Genomic DNA, 19342 nt, shown 5'->3' with positions numbered 1-19342 from the left:
TTAGAAATCGAAATCTTTGGCTGAAAATATTTATTGCGGAAATCCACGTCACCCTCATATCCTTATAAGTAGCAACTCACCACTCCTCATTCTTCACACATCTGTTTCTCTCACATTCTCTTTTCTTCAAACTATCTATCAAGAATGTCTTTCTCCCCAAGTGAAAAGAAAAGCTCCGACGTCGAGATGGGTGAGGCCAACTCGGCACTTCCGACTCTGGCCATGCACTAAGCTACTCCAACCTTCATCGCCGGATTTCTTTCTTTCAAAGAGAGACTGTCAAGACGCAGTGCTGGGAAGGAAGGGGATCGGATTCAGCCTGAGGTGCCAGCTATCCTTTCTTCGCCTGCGATGTCGTCCTCGGCTGGAGGAAACAAGTCCCCTGGTGATGCCACGCCCCTCGTAGAATCGGCAATGGTTCCTGTTCAAGTTCCAGAGGTCTCTGCTCAACCCTCGGGCTCTTCGACCACACCAGTCCCAGCTCCTAAGGAGGAGAAGGTGACGGAGTTGATGCCTCCACCTTTGGATAGGAAGGAGATCGTCCTAGGGCTTCCCGTGTCCAGTGCTGCTCCTTTGACCAAAAGCCGCAAGAGGACTGGCGCTGTGACCGAGACTGTCAAGAAGAGGAGATGTACCGCTGGCGCGGAAGGGGAGCCCTCGGGACCTTTGTTGCAACATCGTGCCAAGGTTTGTTTTGACTATTTTCAGCATGAGCCACCTTGTTCTACGATTATCCTGACCCTTATTTCATGTATAGTTTGTATCCCTGATTGACGGGATGCTCAGCGACTGCAGATCAGAGATAGAGCGTTCGACAAGGGGCCTGGCTGAATCGCGAGGGGCGTTGAAACAAGCCGAGGCCGCGTTGAAATCTACTGAAGCCGCTCGTCCTGCTGAGCTCTCTCAGCTGGAGGTTCGGGTCAGCGATCTCGAGCGGGGCCTCGGAAAGTCGGCGAGTGCATTGTTCAAGCTGAAGAAAGAGAAGAAGAGCAAGGCTTCCGAAGTCCGTCGTCTCCAGCGTGAAATTCAGAATCGAGAAGAGTCGAGGACTGTTGTTTCGAGGGATGATTTTCACGCTCGCCTGACGAGGATAGCTGTTCTGTTCGATTCCCTCATGGCGGTCCATGAGAAGGACCTGGCTCTGGCGAGCATCGAGGGAAGCCTGAACGAAATCCACCTGCTTAAAGGCGACATGGTTCCGACACTGGACTCCGAAGAAACCAGGCTGTTGTCTCGCAAGGAGGAATTGAAGGCTTCCGACGGGGACTTCGAGTCGATCCTCTCTCAGCTGCAGTTCGAGTGCACCCTCACGCCATGTTCGGGAGAGACCGAGGGGCATGGCCCCGTGGCTGAAGAAGGTGGAGATGTTGCGAGCGGGAGAGGAAACGACGAAGCGGCCGAGGGAGGCACTGGCTGTGAGGTTGAGGATAAAGGTAGTGCTCCGAGGAGTGCTTAGGGTAATGATCCTTTCGGGGATTTTTTTTTTTTCTGTTTTGGCCTGTTTGTGCGGCCACAGTTTGCATGTTTCGGGACTACCCGTTGGTGGCTTTGAATCCCTGCCCTTGTTAGGGCTTTTTGTATAATGCTTGGCTCAATCTATAAAACCTTTTCGGCTTATTATAAATCGAGAAAACTCCGGGTTTTTCGAAGTTAGAGGGCGAAGGAGTGAGTTGTCGTCTCGTTCCTTGCCCCCGGACGATCACCGTATCCATAGTCTGTTGAGGGTGCAGCTTTTGCTTTGTGCGAGGACTCGTGAAAACGTATAGACTTAAGTGAAGAGACAAGTTTTGGGATCTCATATCGGGATGTCGATATTATGCCTTTGAGATGTCAGGATCCAACAAGACTGGGTTTAGGGCAAGACCTAGGTTTACTTTCGGACTAAGGCTATGCGATGACAAGTCGGCTTTCGTTTTGCCTGTTTGCGATTTCTACCTGATTCATACCGATATAAAGTTCGCGAAGTATTATCGGCTTATATGACTTGTCTTGGCATGAATCGAGCTACGTCCAAAGGCCGTTTGGAGGTGCTGGCCAAAATTTTGGATTTTCTTGTATAGCGCGCTATGGTAGCCTTGTTGTGATCAGCAACAAAGAAGCGATGCCATTTTAAAGGCATTTCACCGTTAGAGGTATGTTGATTTTGGAAACAAGAGTGTTGTTTCCATAAGTGTTGGAAAGACCGTAACTTCAAGCGTGTTGCGACGTCTCACAGTGCCAGAAGTTAATCTTTTTTTGTTTTGAGCCGCGTTTTTCTTGCGGAATTTTTACCAAGGATGCTTTTTTTATGAGCATTCGTGGGTTTGTTGGTTTTAGCGTGATAGCTGATTTAGGCGTTATGGGCGAGTTCTGGACCGCCGTTCTGGCCGTTTGTCGGGTAGTGGGCTTAGCGATTGTAGCGTCGCGTTTTTTTTTTCTTGTAAAAAGTTTCGAAAAGATCGACTTTTTTGAAAGTTGTGGGAGTATACGAGTATACGTACCCATCCCCCCCCCCTTTTTTAAGATGGGGGTATAGCTGAACTCGCTGGGCGAGCTGCCTACGTACCCTTTTTCGGGGATCAAGCCATCTCGTAGTTCTCTGGATCCACTTTACGATTAGTGGTAGTATTTCTTAAGATGCATCGCGTTCCAGGTTCTTTGGATCTTGACGTCCTGCATGTTTGCGATTTGGTATGATCCTGGTCGGACTACCTTTATGATCTTGTATGGACCTTCCCAGTTTGCTTCCAGTTTTCTTGCGTTACGTTCGGCAGTGTTCTGGAAGACTTTGCGAAGGACCAGGTCGCCTTCTTTGAACCTGCGATGGAGAACGTTTGAGTTGTAGTATTTTGCGGCGGCGTGCTAGTAATTTTGGATCCGTATGAGGGCTTGATCTCGCCGCTCGTTAATAAGATCGAGTTCGTCTTGCAGCATTGCGCTGTTGAGATCTTCTCGTTTGGGGAGGAATCTTCTCCGTACTCTGGGAAATTCTACTTCCGCGGGGATCATACATTCCATTCCGTAAACGATGGCGAATGGGGTTTCACCCGTAGCCCGTCTCGGGGTCGTACGATGCGACCAAAAAAACTCCTTCGAGCTCTTCTGCCCATCGCCCCTTTTTGGCTTCTAAGCACTTTTTTAACCCGTCGAGGACGGTTTTGTTGATGGTCTCCGCCTGGCCATTGCCCTGCGGATATCTGGGAGTCGACTTGGTCAGTCGTATCTTCCACTTCTCGCAGAATGCTTCGAATCGGGTAGAGATGAACTGAGATCGGTTGTCTGTCACAATTTCGTAAGGGACCCCGTGTCTGGTGATGATGTTCTTCCATACAAAGTTCTCGACTTGTACGTCTTTGATACTTGCGTAGGAATCTGACTCTACCCACTTGGAGAAGAAATCCGTGAGGACCAGGAGGAAGCGTTTCTGCTTCGAGTTGTGTATGGTCCGACGATATCCATGGACCATCGCATGAAGGGATACGGAGACGAGATGGACGAGAGGACTTCCGCGGGTTGATGGATTGTCGGCGCGTGCCTTTGGCATTTTTCGCACTTCTGTGCGAACTTCTCGCAGTCTTTGATCATAGTCGGCCAGTAATAACCATGGCGTTTTATTTTTACGGTGAGAGATCTTCTGCTGGAGTGGTTCCCACATGATCCGGAATGAACCTCCTCCATTACTCTTCTTGCTTTTTCGCCTTCGGCGCAGGTCATGAGTGGGCCGGAGAATCTCTATTTGTAGATTTCTCCTTCTACCGTTACATATCGCGCGGCCTGGGTCTTGATTTTGCGGGCCGCCCATTTCTCAGTGGGAAGCGTTCCGTTGATTATGCATGGTCGGATTGGCTCTAGCCATGGGCTGTTGCAGCCGTATTCCAACTGATCCATGTTTTCTTCTGGTGGGTCTTCGACTTCCTACGCATTTTTGATTTGTGCTCGAATCAGGTTGGCAACCACTGGTGGTCCGATGCTTGGGTGTTCGATGAACTCGACGGGGATTACTCGTCTTTTTCCTGAATCCGAACTTGATGCGAGTGCGGCCAAGGCATCCGCCTGAGTGTTTTCCGAGCGAGGAATCCTAGTGAGGACGAAGTGGTTGAAGTCTCGGGAGAGGTCTTGGATGAGTTTTAGATATGCATCCATTCTTTCGTCCCTTGCTTCGTATTCTCCGCTGTACTGATTTGCGACTAACTGAGAGTCACAGTAAGCGTGAATGTTACGGATCTTAAGCCCATGAGCTAATCGTAATCCTGCGACGAGTGCTTCATATTCGGCCTCGTTGTTCGACGCATCGAATTCAAATCGGAACAATTGTTCCAAGACTTCGCCAGTCGGAGACGTGAGCCGGATTCCGATCCTGGATCCTTGTTTGGACGATGATCCATCGACGTGAAGGATTCAGGTTGAGTCCAGTTCCGTGTTTGTCATATCCCCCGAGGGCAATTCTACCAAGAAGTCCGCTAATACTTGAGATTTTGCGCAGGTTCTTGGGCGGTACTCCACGCCGTACTCGCTTAGTTCGATTGCCCATTTTGCGAGTCGTCCTGACTGACTCGGACTGTGCAAGATCGTTCGTAGGGGGAAGGTGGTGAGGATTTTTATGGTATGCGACTGAAAGTACGGCTGGAGTTTCCTTGCCGATGTCACAACTGCGAATGCTAGTTTCTCCATAAGGGGATACCGGGTCGCAGCGTCCAGTAATGTTTTGCTTATGTAGAAGATTGGTTTTTCCTCACCGCGTTCCTCTCTAATCAAAATGCCGCTTACCGCTGTTGTGGAGACTGTGATGTACAGGAACAAGGGTTCTCCCTCCACTGGTTTTGCGAGGACGGGAGGAGTGGCTAGGTAACGTTTTAGTTGTTGGAAAGCTTTCTCACATTCCTCCGACCATTCGAACTTCTTATTCCCTTTCAGCGTGTTGTAGAAAGGAAGACACTTATCCGTCGAGCGCGAGATGAAACGGTTCAAGGCCGCGACTCTTCCGGTTAGCCTTTGGACTTCCCATTTCGTCCTTGGCGAGACCATCTCTATTAACGCGTTTATCTGCTTAGGATTGGCTTCGATCCCACGACACGTGACTAGGTACCCGAGAAATTCTCCTGATGCCACCGCGAATCTACACTTTGCAGGGTTCAGTTTCATGTTGTGGGCGTTAAGTTTTGCAAAGCACTCCTCCAAATGGGAGACATGGTCGTGCTCGTCAAGAGACTTTACGAGCATGTCATCGATATATACCTCCATAGTCTTGCCGAGCTGTTCGGAGAAATTTCGATTGACAAGTCGCTGTTAAGTGGCGCCTGCATTCTTGAGACCGAAAGGCATTACTTTGTAGCAATATGTTCCCCGATCGGTGATGAATGCAGTTTTTTCACGATCGTCGGGATTCATCATGATATTGTACCCGGAGAAGGCATCCATAAATGATAAGAGTTTGTCCCCTGCTGTTGCTTCGACCAGTCGGTCGATGTGCGGGAGTGGGAAGCAATCCTTTGGACAGGCCTTGTTGAGATCGGTGAAATCGACGCATACTCGCCATTTGCCGTTTTTCTTTTTGACCACGACCGGGTTAGCGAGCCAGTCTGGATACCTAACTTCTGTTATTGATCCAACCTTCAGGAGTCTTTCGACTTCCTCATTTACCGCAGTGGCACGCTCCAGTCCTAGCTTCCGCCTTTTTTGTATGACAGGTCTGTAAGTCGGATCAATGTTAAGCTCATGACACGTTATGCCGATATCGATCCCTGGCATGTCTTCCGCGGCCCAAGCGAACGCATTGAGGTTCTTTTTGAGACAGGCAATGAGCTCTGTCTTTAGTGGCTCGCGGAGGTTGGCTCCAATCTCGACGCATCGTTCCGGAGAGGATTCGTCGAGGCAGATCGAAATTACCGGTTCGGAAGTCGGTTCGCGCTTCCCTTCTAGGGCTTCGGCCCTTTGAGATTGCCAGAAGACTTTTGAGTCTCGTTTCGGAGTGTTCTCATTGAGAGTCAGCTTTCTTTTCTTTTTATGGGAAGTTTCGATCGCCAAGTTCTTTCTTTTTAACTCGGCAACGAAACATACTTGTTACATTCTGCGGTCTCCTTGTATAGTTTCGATTCCACGAGGGGTTGGAAACTTAAGGAACAGATGGAATGTCGAAGGGATCGCTCACATGGAATTCAGCCTTGGAGTACCGACGATCGCGTTGTACGATGTTGGGCGGTCGATGACTAAGAATTCCGTGACTTTGGTTACGCTCCCGGCTTTAACAACGAGGTCGATCGAGCCGAGAGTCATAGTAGCATTTCCCGAGAGTCCGAATATCTGGCTGGGTCTCTCCGTAACGGCGCACAGATCGATCTCCATTCTTTTGAGGGTGCTTTTGTAGATAATATTGGCCGAGCATCCGGTGTCGACCAACACTCTTGCTACGTTGATGTCCTGGATCGTCAGCTCGATGACAAGGAGATCGTTGTGGGATTTAGCGTGATCGGCCATTGCCCGGTCCTTAAAAGAAACGACATCGTTAGCTGCTGGAGCAGACATCCTGTGTCTTTTATCGTTTAGTGATTTTTGAGTTAGAGAAATCGTCAAACCCCCCCCCCTCCTTCTAGCGCCAAACTGTGGAAACCAAAATTCACACCGTCGATTATAATAAATAATAATAGAGGAAAACCGAGTGAACCCGTTTTTCCTTGAAGGTCCGAATTCTCTGTGTAATCACTTTAGAACGATAAAAAGATAGATAATCGCTCAGAGGCGTTTTATTGAATAGTATGAATACAAGATTTTCTCCGAGAGGAGTAGAGATATGCTAACTATAGGAACAACATGATAAGAGGCGGCCAAGACGTCCTAAGCCTTGTCGTGCTAGTCTAACCACCTAAGCCCTAAGTTCTCTAAGCTAGCAGGAGTTCTCTAAGTCTAAATTCTCGGATCCCCCTTTTCTTCTGCTCCTGCTCTCCTTATATAGTCGCTCTAGGTCGGTGGCCCATCCTTCACCTTCGGGCTCAAGTCTATCTCTTTCGGGCATATTCCATTTTTTGTCGATCTTGACAGTTATCCTCGAATCTTTACATTTATCGTATTTCTGCGAGTTAGGACAAACCGTCATAACCTTTATGGGCTCGAATCTCTTTTGAGAGCGTAGATGGGCCTCTAGACCAGTCTGGATCCTTGCGGACCGTTCTTAGGCCTTATGGCGTTTATACGATTTCTCGGTTTTGGTCATAAAACTTCGAGAATAACTTTAAACGAAACGAAACGAGAAGTATATGGTCCCGAAGGTTGGATATCACAGCTATACAGAATATACGGGAGTCGAAGTAAGTCGGACAGGCCGGGATCAGGTCGAGCTCGCCGGGCGAGCCGACTTGCGTGACGGCCGAACTCGCCGGCGAACACAACCACGCGACGTTTCAGGCGCGATGGTTGAGCTCGCCGGCGAACACAACCACTCGCCGGCGAGCTGACCCGCGTGACGGTTCAGCTCTCCGGCGAGTGGCTTTTGTACGGGATTCGCTCGTTCGTTCACTTCCGATCTTTCTTTCAGTGAATGTTTTGCGAGAAATCCGTGAATAAGAAATAATCGTAGCCGTTGATTTCGAAATAACCGTTTTTGACCCCAACAATAAGTTAGATACATGTCAACTCAAAACTGTTTGTTGTTAGTTGTTTTGAGTGTTGAATGCTATCTGTAAAAAAAGTGTGATCTCTCTTCCATCTTTATCACTCCTACCTTCTCTTCCATCTCCAACAGATTTCTATCTGTTGTTTCTCTCCTCTTTCACTTTGGAAATGGATTTTAATCCTTTTACATCGTCTTGAAACTTTGTTGATCTGCTTAGAAGTCAACAACAAAATGTTGTCTTTGGTAGCATATCAGATAGTGTTTCACTATCTTCATCGCAACTTCCCTTCTTTGGTGGTCAAGGCACCGAGGATTCAAACTTTGGTGAAGACTCTCAAGCTAGTCGGAAAGAAAGAAGAACATGGTCGCCAACAGACGATGTTGTGCTCATCAGCTCGTGGTTAAACACGAGCAAAGATGCAGTAATAGGGAATGAGCAAAGGTTGCTTGCATTCTGGAAAAGAATTTCTGCGTGCTACAGTGCTAGTCCTAAGCTTGATGGCTGTGAAAAGAGAGAGGCATCGCACTGTAAGAATCGGTGGCAGAAGATCAATGACGTCGTTTGCAAGTTTTGTGGTGCATATGATGCAAGTACCAGAGAGAAGACCAGTGGACAAAATGAGAATGATGTCCTGAAGCTAGCCCACGAAATATTCTTCACCAACCATAAAAAAAAATTCACCCTTGAGCATGCTTGGAAAGAGTTGCGTAATGATCAGAAGTGGTGTGAGCTGTCTACAGCTAAAAATGATGGAAGCTCCAAAAAGAGGAAGTGTGGGGATGTTTCACATTCAGCAAGCTCTAAAGCAACTGAAGCAGATTCTGTTGACGATGATGAAGCAACAAATCGTCCCAAGGGTGTGAATGCAGCAAAGGCCAGTTCTAAGAAGGCAATGGCTGATGGGAAAGAGCTGTCTGAGTTTCAGACAATGTGGAGCTTCAAGAAGGAAGATTTGGCTTTGAAAGAGAGGCTGTCAAAAATGAAGCTACTTGACAGTCTCATTGCTAAACAAGGACCACTACCGGATTATGAAGAGGCATTGAAGAAGAAACTCATTGATGAGTTGATGTCCATTTAGTTTAGGTCTCGGTTTGTCTTACTGGTTTAAGTTGCTTGTTCTCGTTATTGTTGCTCGTTTCTGTTTAATACATCTTGTTGATTGTTCTGGTTTAAGTTGCTCGTTTGTGTTAAATATATATGTTGCTTGTTCTCGTTATTAACATGAAGTTTATCTTGTTGCTTGTTCTGGTTTCTCTTTAACATATATGGAAGTTCTTGTTACTTGTTGTTCTGGTTCCTGTTTAACATATATGTGTTATTCTTGTTCTTTGTTTCAGGTATTGTGAAAGACTGAAGTCTCATTCACGGGCGAAGTGTATTGTGATCTTCTGTAGTCACGGGCGAAGTGTATTGTGATCTTCTGTACTGATAGACTTGTATGTCTGAAATGTCTCTTTGTGTATCTCGGATTATTGTGTCACGGATCTCTGTGTATCATATTCTCTCTTTGTGTATCTCGGATTATGATACCACTCAAATTACCCTAAGGAGTGATTTATACTCTCTCAAATAAGAGGTCGAGTTGTAGTACTTAGGGATCGAATTCACAGGGAGCTAGGGAACCTAAGAAATCTAATATGATTTGTTAAGCAAGATGGTTTTAGAGTTTTTAAATGTAAATTGCAGTTTTATATTGAACAAGAGTTTGTTCAATAGCTTGGTTTAGGTTTTGGTGCTTAAAAAGGAAATAGCTAGACTTAGGGTTTTTATTTAGGAAAATTGGGATTATAATCTTACAGATGCCTAATGAGTTGCATGCATGATAATGTAAAGCTCAACTACTTTGATCAACAAGTCAATCAGCTCTCGCATGTATTGACTTGTCTATTAACTAGATCTAATGATCTCAACTGTCGTATTTTGATCAATAGAAAGTGTTGATCGATAATCCTATAGGGATATCGATCGATACACCTTTTGCACCGTTGATCGATTATTCAAGTGTGATATCGATCGACGCGCTCTAGTCAAGCTTTATGCGCAGGTTGAATAATGGCTTACTAAGCTCACTAGATCAGCTCTCGCCTTGCTCATAGCAAGAAACATATTTCAATTCGAATGTTTTCAGGATGATAATAAAGCTCTCGCTTTTATCAATCAGTGCAAGGGCATGTTCTAGGTAGCTAATCTAGACACAAGCATTAATGAACAATCCTAAAGATGATTATCACAACTCAGCAATCTATAGTTGGGGCTAATCCATCCTAACTAATTTAAACCTTAAAATGTAACAATGGAACTACTCAGACATGGCTAAGCAATTCATAACAGCAGTTAAGTATGAAAACTTCATTAGAATAGTAAATAGATATTAATAGAGTTCCAATCACAAATTATAACTTTGGATCTTCTCTCCAATCTATCAAAATCCTAAAAACCTTTGCTGTGAAAATAGTAAAACAATAAAAGCACACTTTGCCTCTAACATGGCGGCAAAACTTATATAGTTAGGGTAAAACTCGTCAGGGGTAATCTTGTAAAATAGTGAAGTCTTGGGATTCAAGTCGGCTGTGACCAAACGGGCTTTCTGCGCGCTTCGCTGTCGATCGATACCAAGACATGCGTATCGATCGATTCTTTCTCTCAAATATCGACCGATGGTCGAGCTCGATGGTCATCTCGGGTGCTTACTCCAAAAACTCCAAAATCATCACTTATCTCCAAAACATTCCTGATATTATAAATATAATAAATGGATTCTATAATATAATAATTATTAGTAAAAACACCTATAAACTATGGATGAAAATGGGTCAAATCCATAGTCTATCAGATTATTGTGTCACGGATCTTTGTGTCATTATTCATCAAAAAACCTATAAGATCAAACTTATATTCTCTCTTTGTGTATAAAACCAAATTCATCAAAAAACACTTTGATCAAACTCATATTCTCTCATCTTCTCTCTTAATCACTTTCTCACCAAACTCATATTCGTCTTGCAAGCTCGCTTTGGAGTCTTGCAAGCTTGCTTTGCGATCGTTAAAAAACCCGCACTTTTTGGGATAAAGTCAAAATTGGGAAGATTATGAGAGCATGTATCATACTCCATAATATGATAGTAGAAGACGAACGAGATGAATACATGTGGATCTCACGTATTCTACATATATCCCTACAAATATAGCCAATATGATGGGTGTTCGAATTAGAATTCGTGATAGACAAATGCATGAACAACTGAAAACTGATTTGGTTGAACATGTATGGCATAAATTTGGACGTGATGAAGACAACAATTGAGCTCGGATGTTTCTTTCAAATTATTCTCGATTATTTTACTAATCTTTATTTTTATGTTTTTATTTAAAATTCAATGTTTTAAATGTTATCTTTTAATATGTCTTCAATAATAAATAAAATTTATTTTATATAAAACAATGTTTAATATATTTTTTTTAAGAACCCCAAAATAAGAACTTTGCATTGGAGGCAAAAAATTAGAAAGTTCTTAAATAAAGTGCTTAACACATATTTATTAGTACAAAAGTGATTAAGATACCCATTAGGGGTGCTAGGGATAATGGTGCTCTAAGTATCTGTGAATCCACGGGAGAGCAACTGGATTCGTATTGATTAGATTTGTGTTATGTTCTCTATGTAAGAGTATAAGTAGGAACATGAGATGGAGATTGAAGCTCTTTAATCTATACTTGCTGATGACTTTAAAGGTGTTTTATTGTTTTTTTTGCCTTTTTAAGATTTTAGTTTCCTTGTCTATTCATTGTTGAGCTGGTGAGAGCATTGAGTTCTTCTTTACTATTGTATTGTGTGACAGAAATATTCATTCTAGTGAAAGTGAGCTTGATACTTCAAAACGATGCTTTCAGATTACAGTGACTCCTCAGGTGTTATTATATCTCTCTCACACCTTCATCTCTTTTTCTGCAGCTCCTGCAAGCCTTCTTTGAAGAAGTATAACTGCAGAAACACACACAAAAGGGACATCAACACGGTGCTTTGGTGATCGAAACATAAGGATAAGGACACAGCGACCTCCCTTTCTCTCTGCCTTGTAAGCATGCCTTCATAAAACATGTTGGAATGAAGAAGAAATTATCCAGTAAAATCTGCCAAGGTTAATGTTAGCAAAGCCTGCAAAAAATAAACAAGTAAGGCTTACCAAAGAGAAACAAGCAAGTCTGCCAGCATGAACAGTACTTACACAACTAAAGTAAAAATAGACAAATATTTTACTGTAGTTTCCCTAGTAATCCAAATGTATTTGGCTTCTTGTGTAAGACAGTTCTAGTTTATTTTCTTCTTCCTTATAATCTATTGTAATGATATTTTTTCAGATCTAAGAACTGAGGAGTTCTTCTTTATACTTGGTTCTAAGCTGAATGGCGGAGTTCCCATTTCTTCTTCACCATTCTAAAGTCTCTTATACTCTCATTTAATCTTTCTTTTTCTCCATTGTGGTCTTTATAATTCTCACTGACTCTCTTCATTCTTTTCCCTTTAAATCCAACCACCCTGTTCTAAACACCACTCACACACCATAATCTGTCTATTCTCACATGTTATCAGAGCTCTAAAGCTCCTGAAAATCACAAAGCTTCCGTATATCCATCACAAGCCTAGCCACATCTCAGATACAAACCATCACTACAAGAAATATGAGTATTGGTAGCAGTTCGCGGTAGCACGAATTCACCAACTGCTACTAAGAGTAGCAAATATGGACATCAACTTTACCGTAGCATTAAATTAACGGTAGGACAAAACTTTATTAAACACGGAAACAAAATTCGCGGATTTTGTTTACGGTAATATTTTTGTGCGAAAAAATTATTTTTTCCCGCCAACACTTAGAAAAATAACTCATTATTTCCTCTCTTCTCTAACAATGGTTTTTTAATTCACTTCAATCTATCTTATCTTTGTTTAAACAAAAAAAAATATATCCATCTTCTTCTCCATCTTCTTCAAACTTAATCCACTGGATCTAGTGAGATTTATCAATAGAACCTAAACAATCCATCGTTTTGTGATGGAGACAATTCCAGTTTCCGCTGAGAGCTTCAAGGTGTTGAACTGAAGAGGAGATAGAGCTTGTACATTAATAGGGCAAGCTCTAGAAGATGTCCAGAAGAGTTCAATCAAGCTTCAGAAGTGTCATGAAGTATCTATCTTGTGAAGTTAAGTCTAGGAGAGACTTTGACTGATCATGTGAAGAGTTTGGAGGAGTTCGAGAGAAGATGGCCATAGGTGCAAAGCTAGGGCAAGTGGTACGGCCATGGTACGGCCCTGTACGGCCTAGGACAATCCAAGAAGGTGTATGGGTCAACCATAGAAGATGTTTGGATGAAGGTGCAGATATAGGGCTACGGACCTCAAGGCCGTACATCGACCATACATCCCATCCGGTTCGACCATATACCCGGATCAGCTAAGTTTGAAGTTGTGCAATGTGTGGGTGCGGCATGCTGGATTACACATGACCATTGGTGACTTATGGAGGGAAGGAATATACCTGGGTATCCTTGTGGTCCAAGAGACAGGCTGGAAAGGGAAAGAAGCTTTACCTTTACAGCAGCTTATCTTCTCACGGATGCATCTTGGCCGTGTATTCAAACCGAGCCAATCTCACCCATCCATCAGTCCATACGCGCCTCCCCTTTATAGCTAGCACCAGAACATCAAAGACCATCCTTCTCTCATCCTAACCATCCAATCTATCTTGCATTTATGTCCATAGGATCTAGGTTTATTCTTTGAGACATGTAAAGGCATATAAAAGCCTTATGTATGCGATTTGATGATGTAAGCTGAGAGAGTCTCTCTTCTTCATAAACTTGTTCTTGAATCTTATTCTCTGGTTACTAAGTCTCCTAATCTTGTTACTAAGTCTCTCAGTCTCTCTAGTCTCTCATACTCTCCATTAATCCCTTAGTCTTTCACCCATACTCTCTCTGATTCTCTTAATCTCTTTTCTATTCTCCATACTTCATCATACACAAATCTCTCGTCTGTTCTTACATCACTCAAGCACTGGTACTCTGAAAACCTCATATGGTATCAGAGCCAGGTTGCTCAGACTCCTGGTAAAGACTTCCGCTACATACACAAGCTCCCAAGCTCACGCCCTTGAAGATACAGCTCACCTTGTCCCAAGCTTCCACCTTGAAGAGTCCTTAGACAGTCTTGCTCATCCGGTTTCAACATGGAGTCTAAAAGAGCCATTGTCATTGCTATTACTCTCAACGGTCCCAACTACCTCCTCTGGTCCCGCCTGGTGAAGACAGCTCTAGGAGGAAGAGGCTTATGGAGCCATTGCCTCTCGGATGCTCCAAAGTTCTCCAAGGCTACAAGCTCAAGTGAAAGCTCAATAGATGGTGAAACCGGTTCCAAATATGTATCTAAGGAGAAGTGGCAACAAGAAGACTTCAAGGTCTTGTCCATTCTCCACAGCTCACTGTCTCCATCCATTCTTGAAGCATACTCATACTGTGAGAGTGCTAAAGCCCTTTGGAGTACTCTTAACAAGATATATGGGAACGTTTCAAACATCAGCCGAGTATTTGAGATCAAGAGGTCTATCAACATCCTATCCCAAGAAGATGAGGAGTTCACTGCGCATCTAGGCAAGTTCAGAGCCCTTTGGTCTGAGCTAGAGATGCTTAGACCTCAATCAGTTGATCCGGAGGTGTTGATTTAAAGAAGGGAGCAAGATAAGGTGTTTGGCTTCTGTTAACTCTCAGCCCTGCCTACAACGCCTTGATTAAACATATTTTGAGGTCTGAGAAGCTACCTACACTTGAAGAAGTGTGTTCCCAAGTCCAAAAGGAAGAGGGGTCAATCGGTTTGTTTGAGACAAAGGAAACACTTTCCTTTGCATCTCAAGCTGAAAGGAGCTCTCAGCGCAACAAGGCGCCACAAAGGAAGGGGGATAGAAGAGGCCTGAAGTGTGAGCATTGCAAGAGCGATGGACACACCAAGGAGAGGTGTTGGATACTGAATCCAAGCCTCAAACCTGCCAAGTTCAAGTGAACCATGTCCATGGTGGTTCAAGGGATCAGCTCGGATCCCTTGGTTGTAAGCAAACCTCCTAACCCTTAATAAGAGCTTGTGTCTTTATTTATTATGTTGTGAGTGGTGTCTAGAGTCCCAGAATCTCATGTTTTGGTTATTGCATTGTCTTGTGTGTTGCCATTGCTTGAATCATCATGAATGTGTTGTAGAATTGAGTAGAATGTCTTTACTGCTTGCATCATGTTTGAAAAGCTGTTTTGCATACATAAGCATGTCTCATTCTGTCTAAGTTCAATCCTATTGTTGTCTGATGCTAATGCCTATGTTTAATCCATCAGTGAATGGCTTGCATCAATTAGAAATTGTCTAAGTTGCTTGCATCATTGGTTTTGATTGAAACTGTTGTGCATAGCTTGAATACTTCTCATGGATTGAACCTGTTGCATTCATATAGCTAATGCTTTAAGATTGTGCATTTATGTATTGATGCATTTAAAAATAAGCCTAAATTGCAAATGTACTGATGTAAGCTTGCATTGTATTTAGAGAAATTAAAATATATATATATATATATATATATATATATATATATATGAACCTAGAATGTCAATGTATTGTTTAGAGCTTGCATTTTCATTTTAGAGATTGAAATATGCTTGTTCTTGCCTTGATTGTCTGGCTTGTTTCAAGTGTTATATATTATTGTGGCATTGGTGATCAAACAGGATAAATGATTTTGGTTTGATCCCAATGGGATGATCTGATCTTGCATTGAGTTGTGGTGGTGTTAGGTACACAAGAAGTGTGATACATGTAACTCGTCAACAACCAAGAGTGTAGAGACAAAGGTCTTGTGCCATTGCATATCATCACTAGGACATGTTAGTCCATAATCTACAGGAAGTGTAGTGGTGATTGATTATGCAATGAGAGATGGCCATTGCATAATACCATTGGACATATCTAGTCCTTAGTCTACAGGAAGTGTAGTATGGGTCATTATGCAATGAGAAGTGTCTTGTGAGGCTCTCTATGGTGATTCAAACACCCTAGTTCCTGGTTAAGGAAGAGAGTAAACTCACAAGAAGAATGCTATCATGAAAGACTGATAGTTATAAGACCATGGGGATGCATAGGATCATCACAAGCTTAGCTCTTTCTAGTCTCGGTTCTAAGCTTGAGGGGGAGTCTAAATGCATATGATCCATGGTCAGTAACAAGTCTTTGCAAAGGCTCCTACAAAGGATCATCAGCTGGAGCAAGTCTAGGCAGTCTAAGGGTGAAGGTGAACTCATCAAAGCGGCTTCTATGGTGAAGTGATTGATGAGAAGCTGATGAATCCATTCTGCCTTTCCAAGAAGTTGATGGTGCCATGGAGATGGTTCAATGGCCGAGTGGGAACTCATCAAAACAAAAGGGAAGTGTTCTAAGCTCAATTCAATTCAATACATTCATCATTTCAAATAAAAGTCTAGAAATAATACTTAAAATGTTTGAATGAATTGTGTGATGTTTCTTGATAAGTACGGATGCACCTTTGGGATAATGTATCAGGTACCATTGCTTGAGCCTCACTAAAGATGTTTCTGGTCAATTTCTAGCTTCTCTAAGATGGCTGTGAAGTCTGTTGAGAGGGGGAGATCCAAACCAGTTCTATGAAGAGGGCAAGCATAGTTTGAAGTCTTGCTCAGCCTCACTGGTTTTTAAAGAAGAACCGGTCGCATCCTTGCCTTTCTAAGAAGGCTATGAAGCTTGTTGAGAGGGGGAGTCCTAAACCGGTTCCATGAAGAGGTGAAGCTGAGGTGTGTTGTGTGCGCAAAGCCTTGGAGAGTTGCTGCACCTGTTTAGGCTGTGATCCAGAGCTTCTTGTGTCCAACCACACTGGTTCTCAGGCACAAGAGCTCACTGGCCAATCTCTAGGCTTTGGAGAGCTCTACTCTTTTTCCCTTGCAAGGTTTTGTCCCAATGGGTTTTTCTTGTAAGGTTTTTAATGAGGGAGACTCTTCAGAGTTCCAAGCTTGACTTAGGATCTCCTAGAGTCAAGCTTGAGGGGGAGTGTTGAACTGAAGAGGAGATAGAGCTTGTACATTAATAGGGCAAGCTCTAGAAGATGTCCAGAAGAGTTCAATCAAGCTTCAGAAGTGTCTTGAAGTATCTATCTTGTGAAGTTAAGTTTAGGAGAGACTTAGACTGATCATGTGAAGAGTTTGGAGGAGTTAGAGAGAAGATGGCCATAGGTGCAAAGCTAGGGCAAGTGGTACGGCCATGGTACGGCCCTGTACGGCCTAGGACGATCCAAGAAGGTATATGGGTCAACCATAGAAGATGTTTGGATGAAGGTGCAGATATAGGGCGAGTGTACGGACCTCAAGGCCGTACATCGACCGTACATCCCATCCGGTTCGACCATATACCCGGATCAGCTAAGTTTGAAGTTGTGCAATGTATGGGCGCGGCTTGCTGGATTACACATAACCGTTGGTGACTTATGGAGGGAAGGAATATACATGTGTATCCTTGTGGTTCAAGAGACAGGCTGGAAAGAAAAATAAGCTTTACCTTTACGACACTTTATCTTCTCACGGATGCATCTTGGCTGTGTATTCAAACCGAGCCAATCTCACCCATCCATCAGTCCATACGCGCCTCCCCTTTACAGCTAGCACCAGAACAGCAAAGACCATCCTTCTCTCATCCTAACCATCCAATCTATCTTGCATTTATGTCCATAGGATCTAGGTTTATTCTTTGAGACATGTAAGGCATATAATAAAAGCCTTATGTATGCGTTTTGATGATGTAAGCTGAGAGAGTCTCTCTTCTTCATAAACTTGTTCTTGAATCTTATTCTCTGGTTACTAATTCTCCTAATCTTGTTACTAAGTCTCTCAGTCTCTCTAGTCTCTCATACTCTCCATTAATCCCTTAGTCTTTCACCCATACTCTCTCTGATTCTCTTAATCTCTTTTTTATTCTCCATACTTCATCATACACAAATCTCTCATCTGTTCTTACATCACTCAAGCACTGGTACTCTGAAAACCTCATACAAGGTAGGGCTCATCGGAGCTGGAAAGATGGCGGAGATTATAGATAGAGGTGTGTGGTTGCCTCCGGGATGCTTCCTCCGAATCGTATCTCTACCGCCGTTCACTTGATTCTGAATCGCCATACCGGAAACCAACCTATCCGCCTGTGACACCCCCGATCGTAGATGACCAGAAATGACACGGTTGATGTTCCTCGATGGTCGATCCGAGGTTCTCAGAATACTTCCGATCGCCTTAGACCAACAACCAAAGAACACCAACACTCCTATCAGATATCACTCTAGGCTTTTCAACCCAAAGAAGCAATACCCGATAGTTAGTTCGTCCGGACAAGGACTAATATCATATGGAACCCATACTTTAAAAAAAAACATTCTTTATATATCATTCAAAAGCCTCTTACAAAATTTGTTATAAATTAACCTCGAGGTTTTCGGTCAATAAATCTTATAAATAAGAAATATCAAAACGACTTTGCAAGGACAATACAGCTACCGCTGGCTAATGATGTTCCTTCCTGTCCTAGAGTAAGGTCTCCCGTCTAGTGGTTACCTGCATCACAAATGAGTCATGAGTAACTAGTTTACTCAGTGAGCCTAGTCCCGCACCCCAACATATATTAATAATATCTCAAGCAATCAACTCCATTTGTATGCAGTGGAAATATATTCCATAACTAATAAAAATACATATATAAGGTCTATCATTCCATCGATGTGAATCTTATCTTAAACATCATCTCCACGACACCCGCCATTCACTCATACTTATAATATTTATACATAGACTAAAATCGGAAAACCACCAAGGCTAACCAAGCCTAGAGGGAAATAAATATAACCATCATCTCCATTAGATATTCCAAGATCGAACATCTAACGCTGCATGCAGTTACACGGCCTCCAGGGTGCGACCCCATCATCGTGTCTTCGTAACCTTGTTCCATATCGCATGAACAATTCACGGTAATGCGGAAACTTTCGGGAGAGTGAGTATACAATAAGACTTCACATGATTTATACTTATATATTTAATACTATACATATGTATTAGTACTTGAGAACAAGTACTAAAGTTTGGAATAAACCTCTATGATCATTCATAAATAATTATTAAGTGTTTACACTAAGTAAACACCTCACCAATTAAATATTGATCAAGGGACAAAGCCTATCAATCATCTACATTTTCAATCATGCAACACTAATTAATAACTCTTTAATCATTTATCTAGACTCACCTTTAAATCCATGAGATTGGCTAAGGAAGACTATACTCAAGCTCAAGCTAATCACACTCGACTTCTGGAATTCTTGATTTAAAACCACCATAAGGATCCGGCTGATCCGAACACTATCCTTGACCATATGTACCAATAACAGAATGGTTGGAACAAAGGTTAATCAGTCTGTTTCAACCCCATAGTTCAAGATTCAGGACAGCTACTAAGGAAAGTTCAAGGCAGCTTCAGTTCGGTTCAAACATAAATCGTTTCAGCAAAGTTTTCTAGATGATAGGGGACCATGAACTGAACTAATATAAATCTATACAAGGGATTAAGAAATTAATCCAGAGAGGAAGAACAACAACTCAGCCAGCTGGTTACAATCTAAACTGATCTGGATCAAAAGGCAAAACAGTTTACCGGTTCAAATCAAACACTGTCTGAA

General features: G+C 43.0%; 2 protein-coding genes across 2 annotated transcripts; one reads left to right on the top strand and one right to left on the bottom strand.

Annotated features, from left to right (window-relative positions):
* Positions 1 to 3894: 3894 nt before the first annotated feature.
* Positions 3895 to 6501, bottom strand: LOC125588314. The gene is made up of 4 exons (XM_048759602.1): positions 6128 to 6501; positions 5620 to 6010; positions 4447 to 5232; positions 3895 to 4170 (listed from the first exon to the last, which is right to left on the bottom strand). Exons 1-4 carry the CDS (start codon positions 6499 to 6501, stop codon positions 3895 to 3897), a joined length of 1827 nt encoding a protein of 608 aa, XP_048615559.1.
* Positions 6502 to 7153: 652 nt separating this feature from the next.
* On the top strand, positions 7154 to 8664 carry LOC106420650 (glutathione S-transferase T3-like). Its single transcript, XM_048759601.1, has 2 exons — positions 7154 to 7280; positions 7841 to 8664. Exons 1-2 carry the CDS (start codon positions 7154 to 7156, stop codon positions 8662 to 8664), a joined length of 951 nt encoding a protein of 316 aa, XP_048615558.1.
* The last annotated feature ends 10678 nt before the right edge of the window (positions 8665 to 19342 follow it).

Source organism: Brassica napus, chromosome C6, assembly GCF_020379485.1.
Source record: "Brassica napus cultivar Da-Ae chromosome C6, Da-Ae, whole genome shotgun sequence".
NCBI lineage: Eukaryota > Viridiplantae > Streptophyta > Magnoliopsida > Brassicales > Brassicaceae > Brassica > Brassica napus.
Note: the sequence above shows the minus strand (reverse complement) of the source record. Positions and strands in the feature narration are given on the sequence as shown.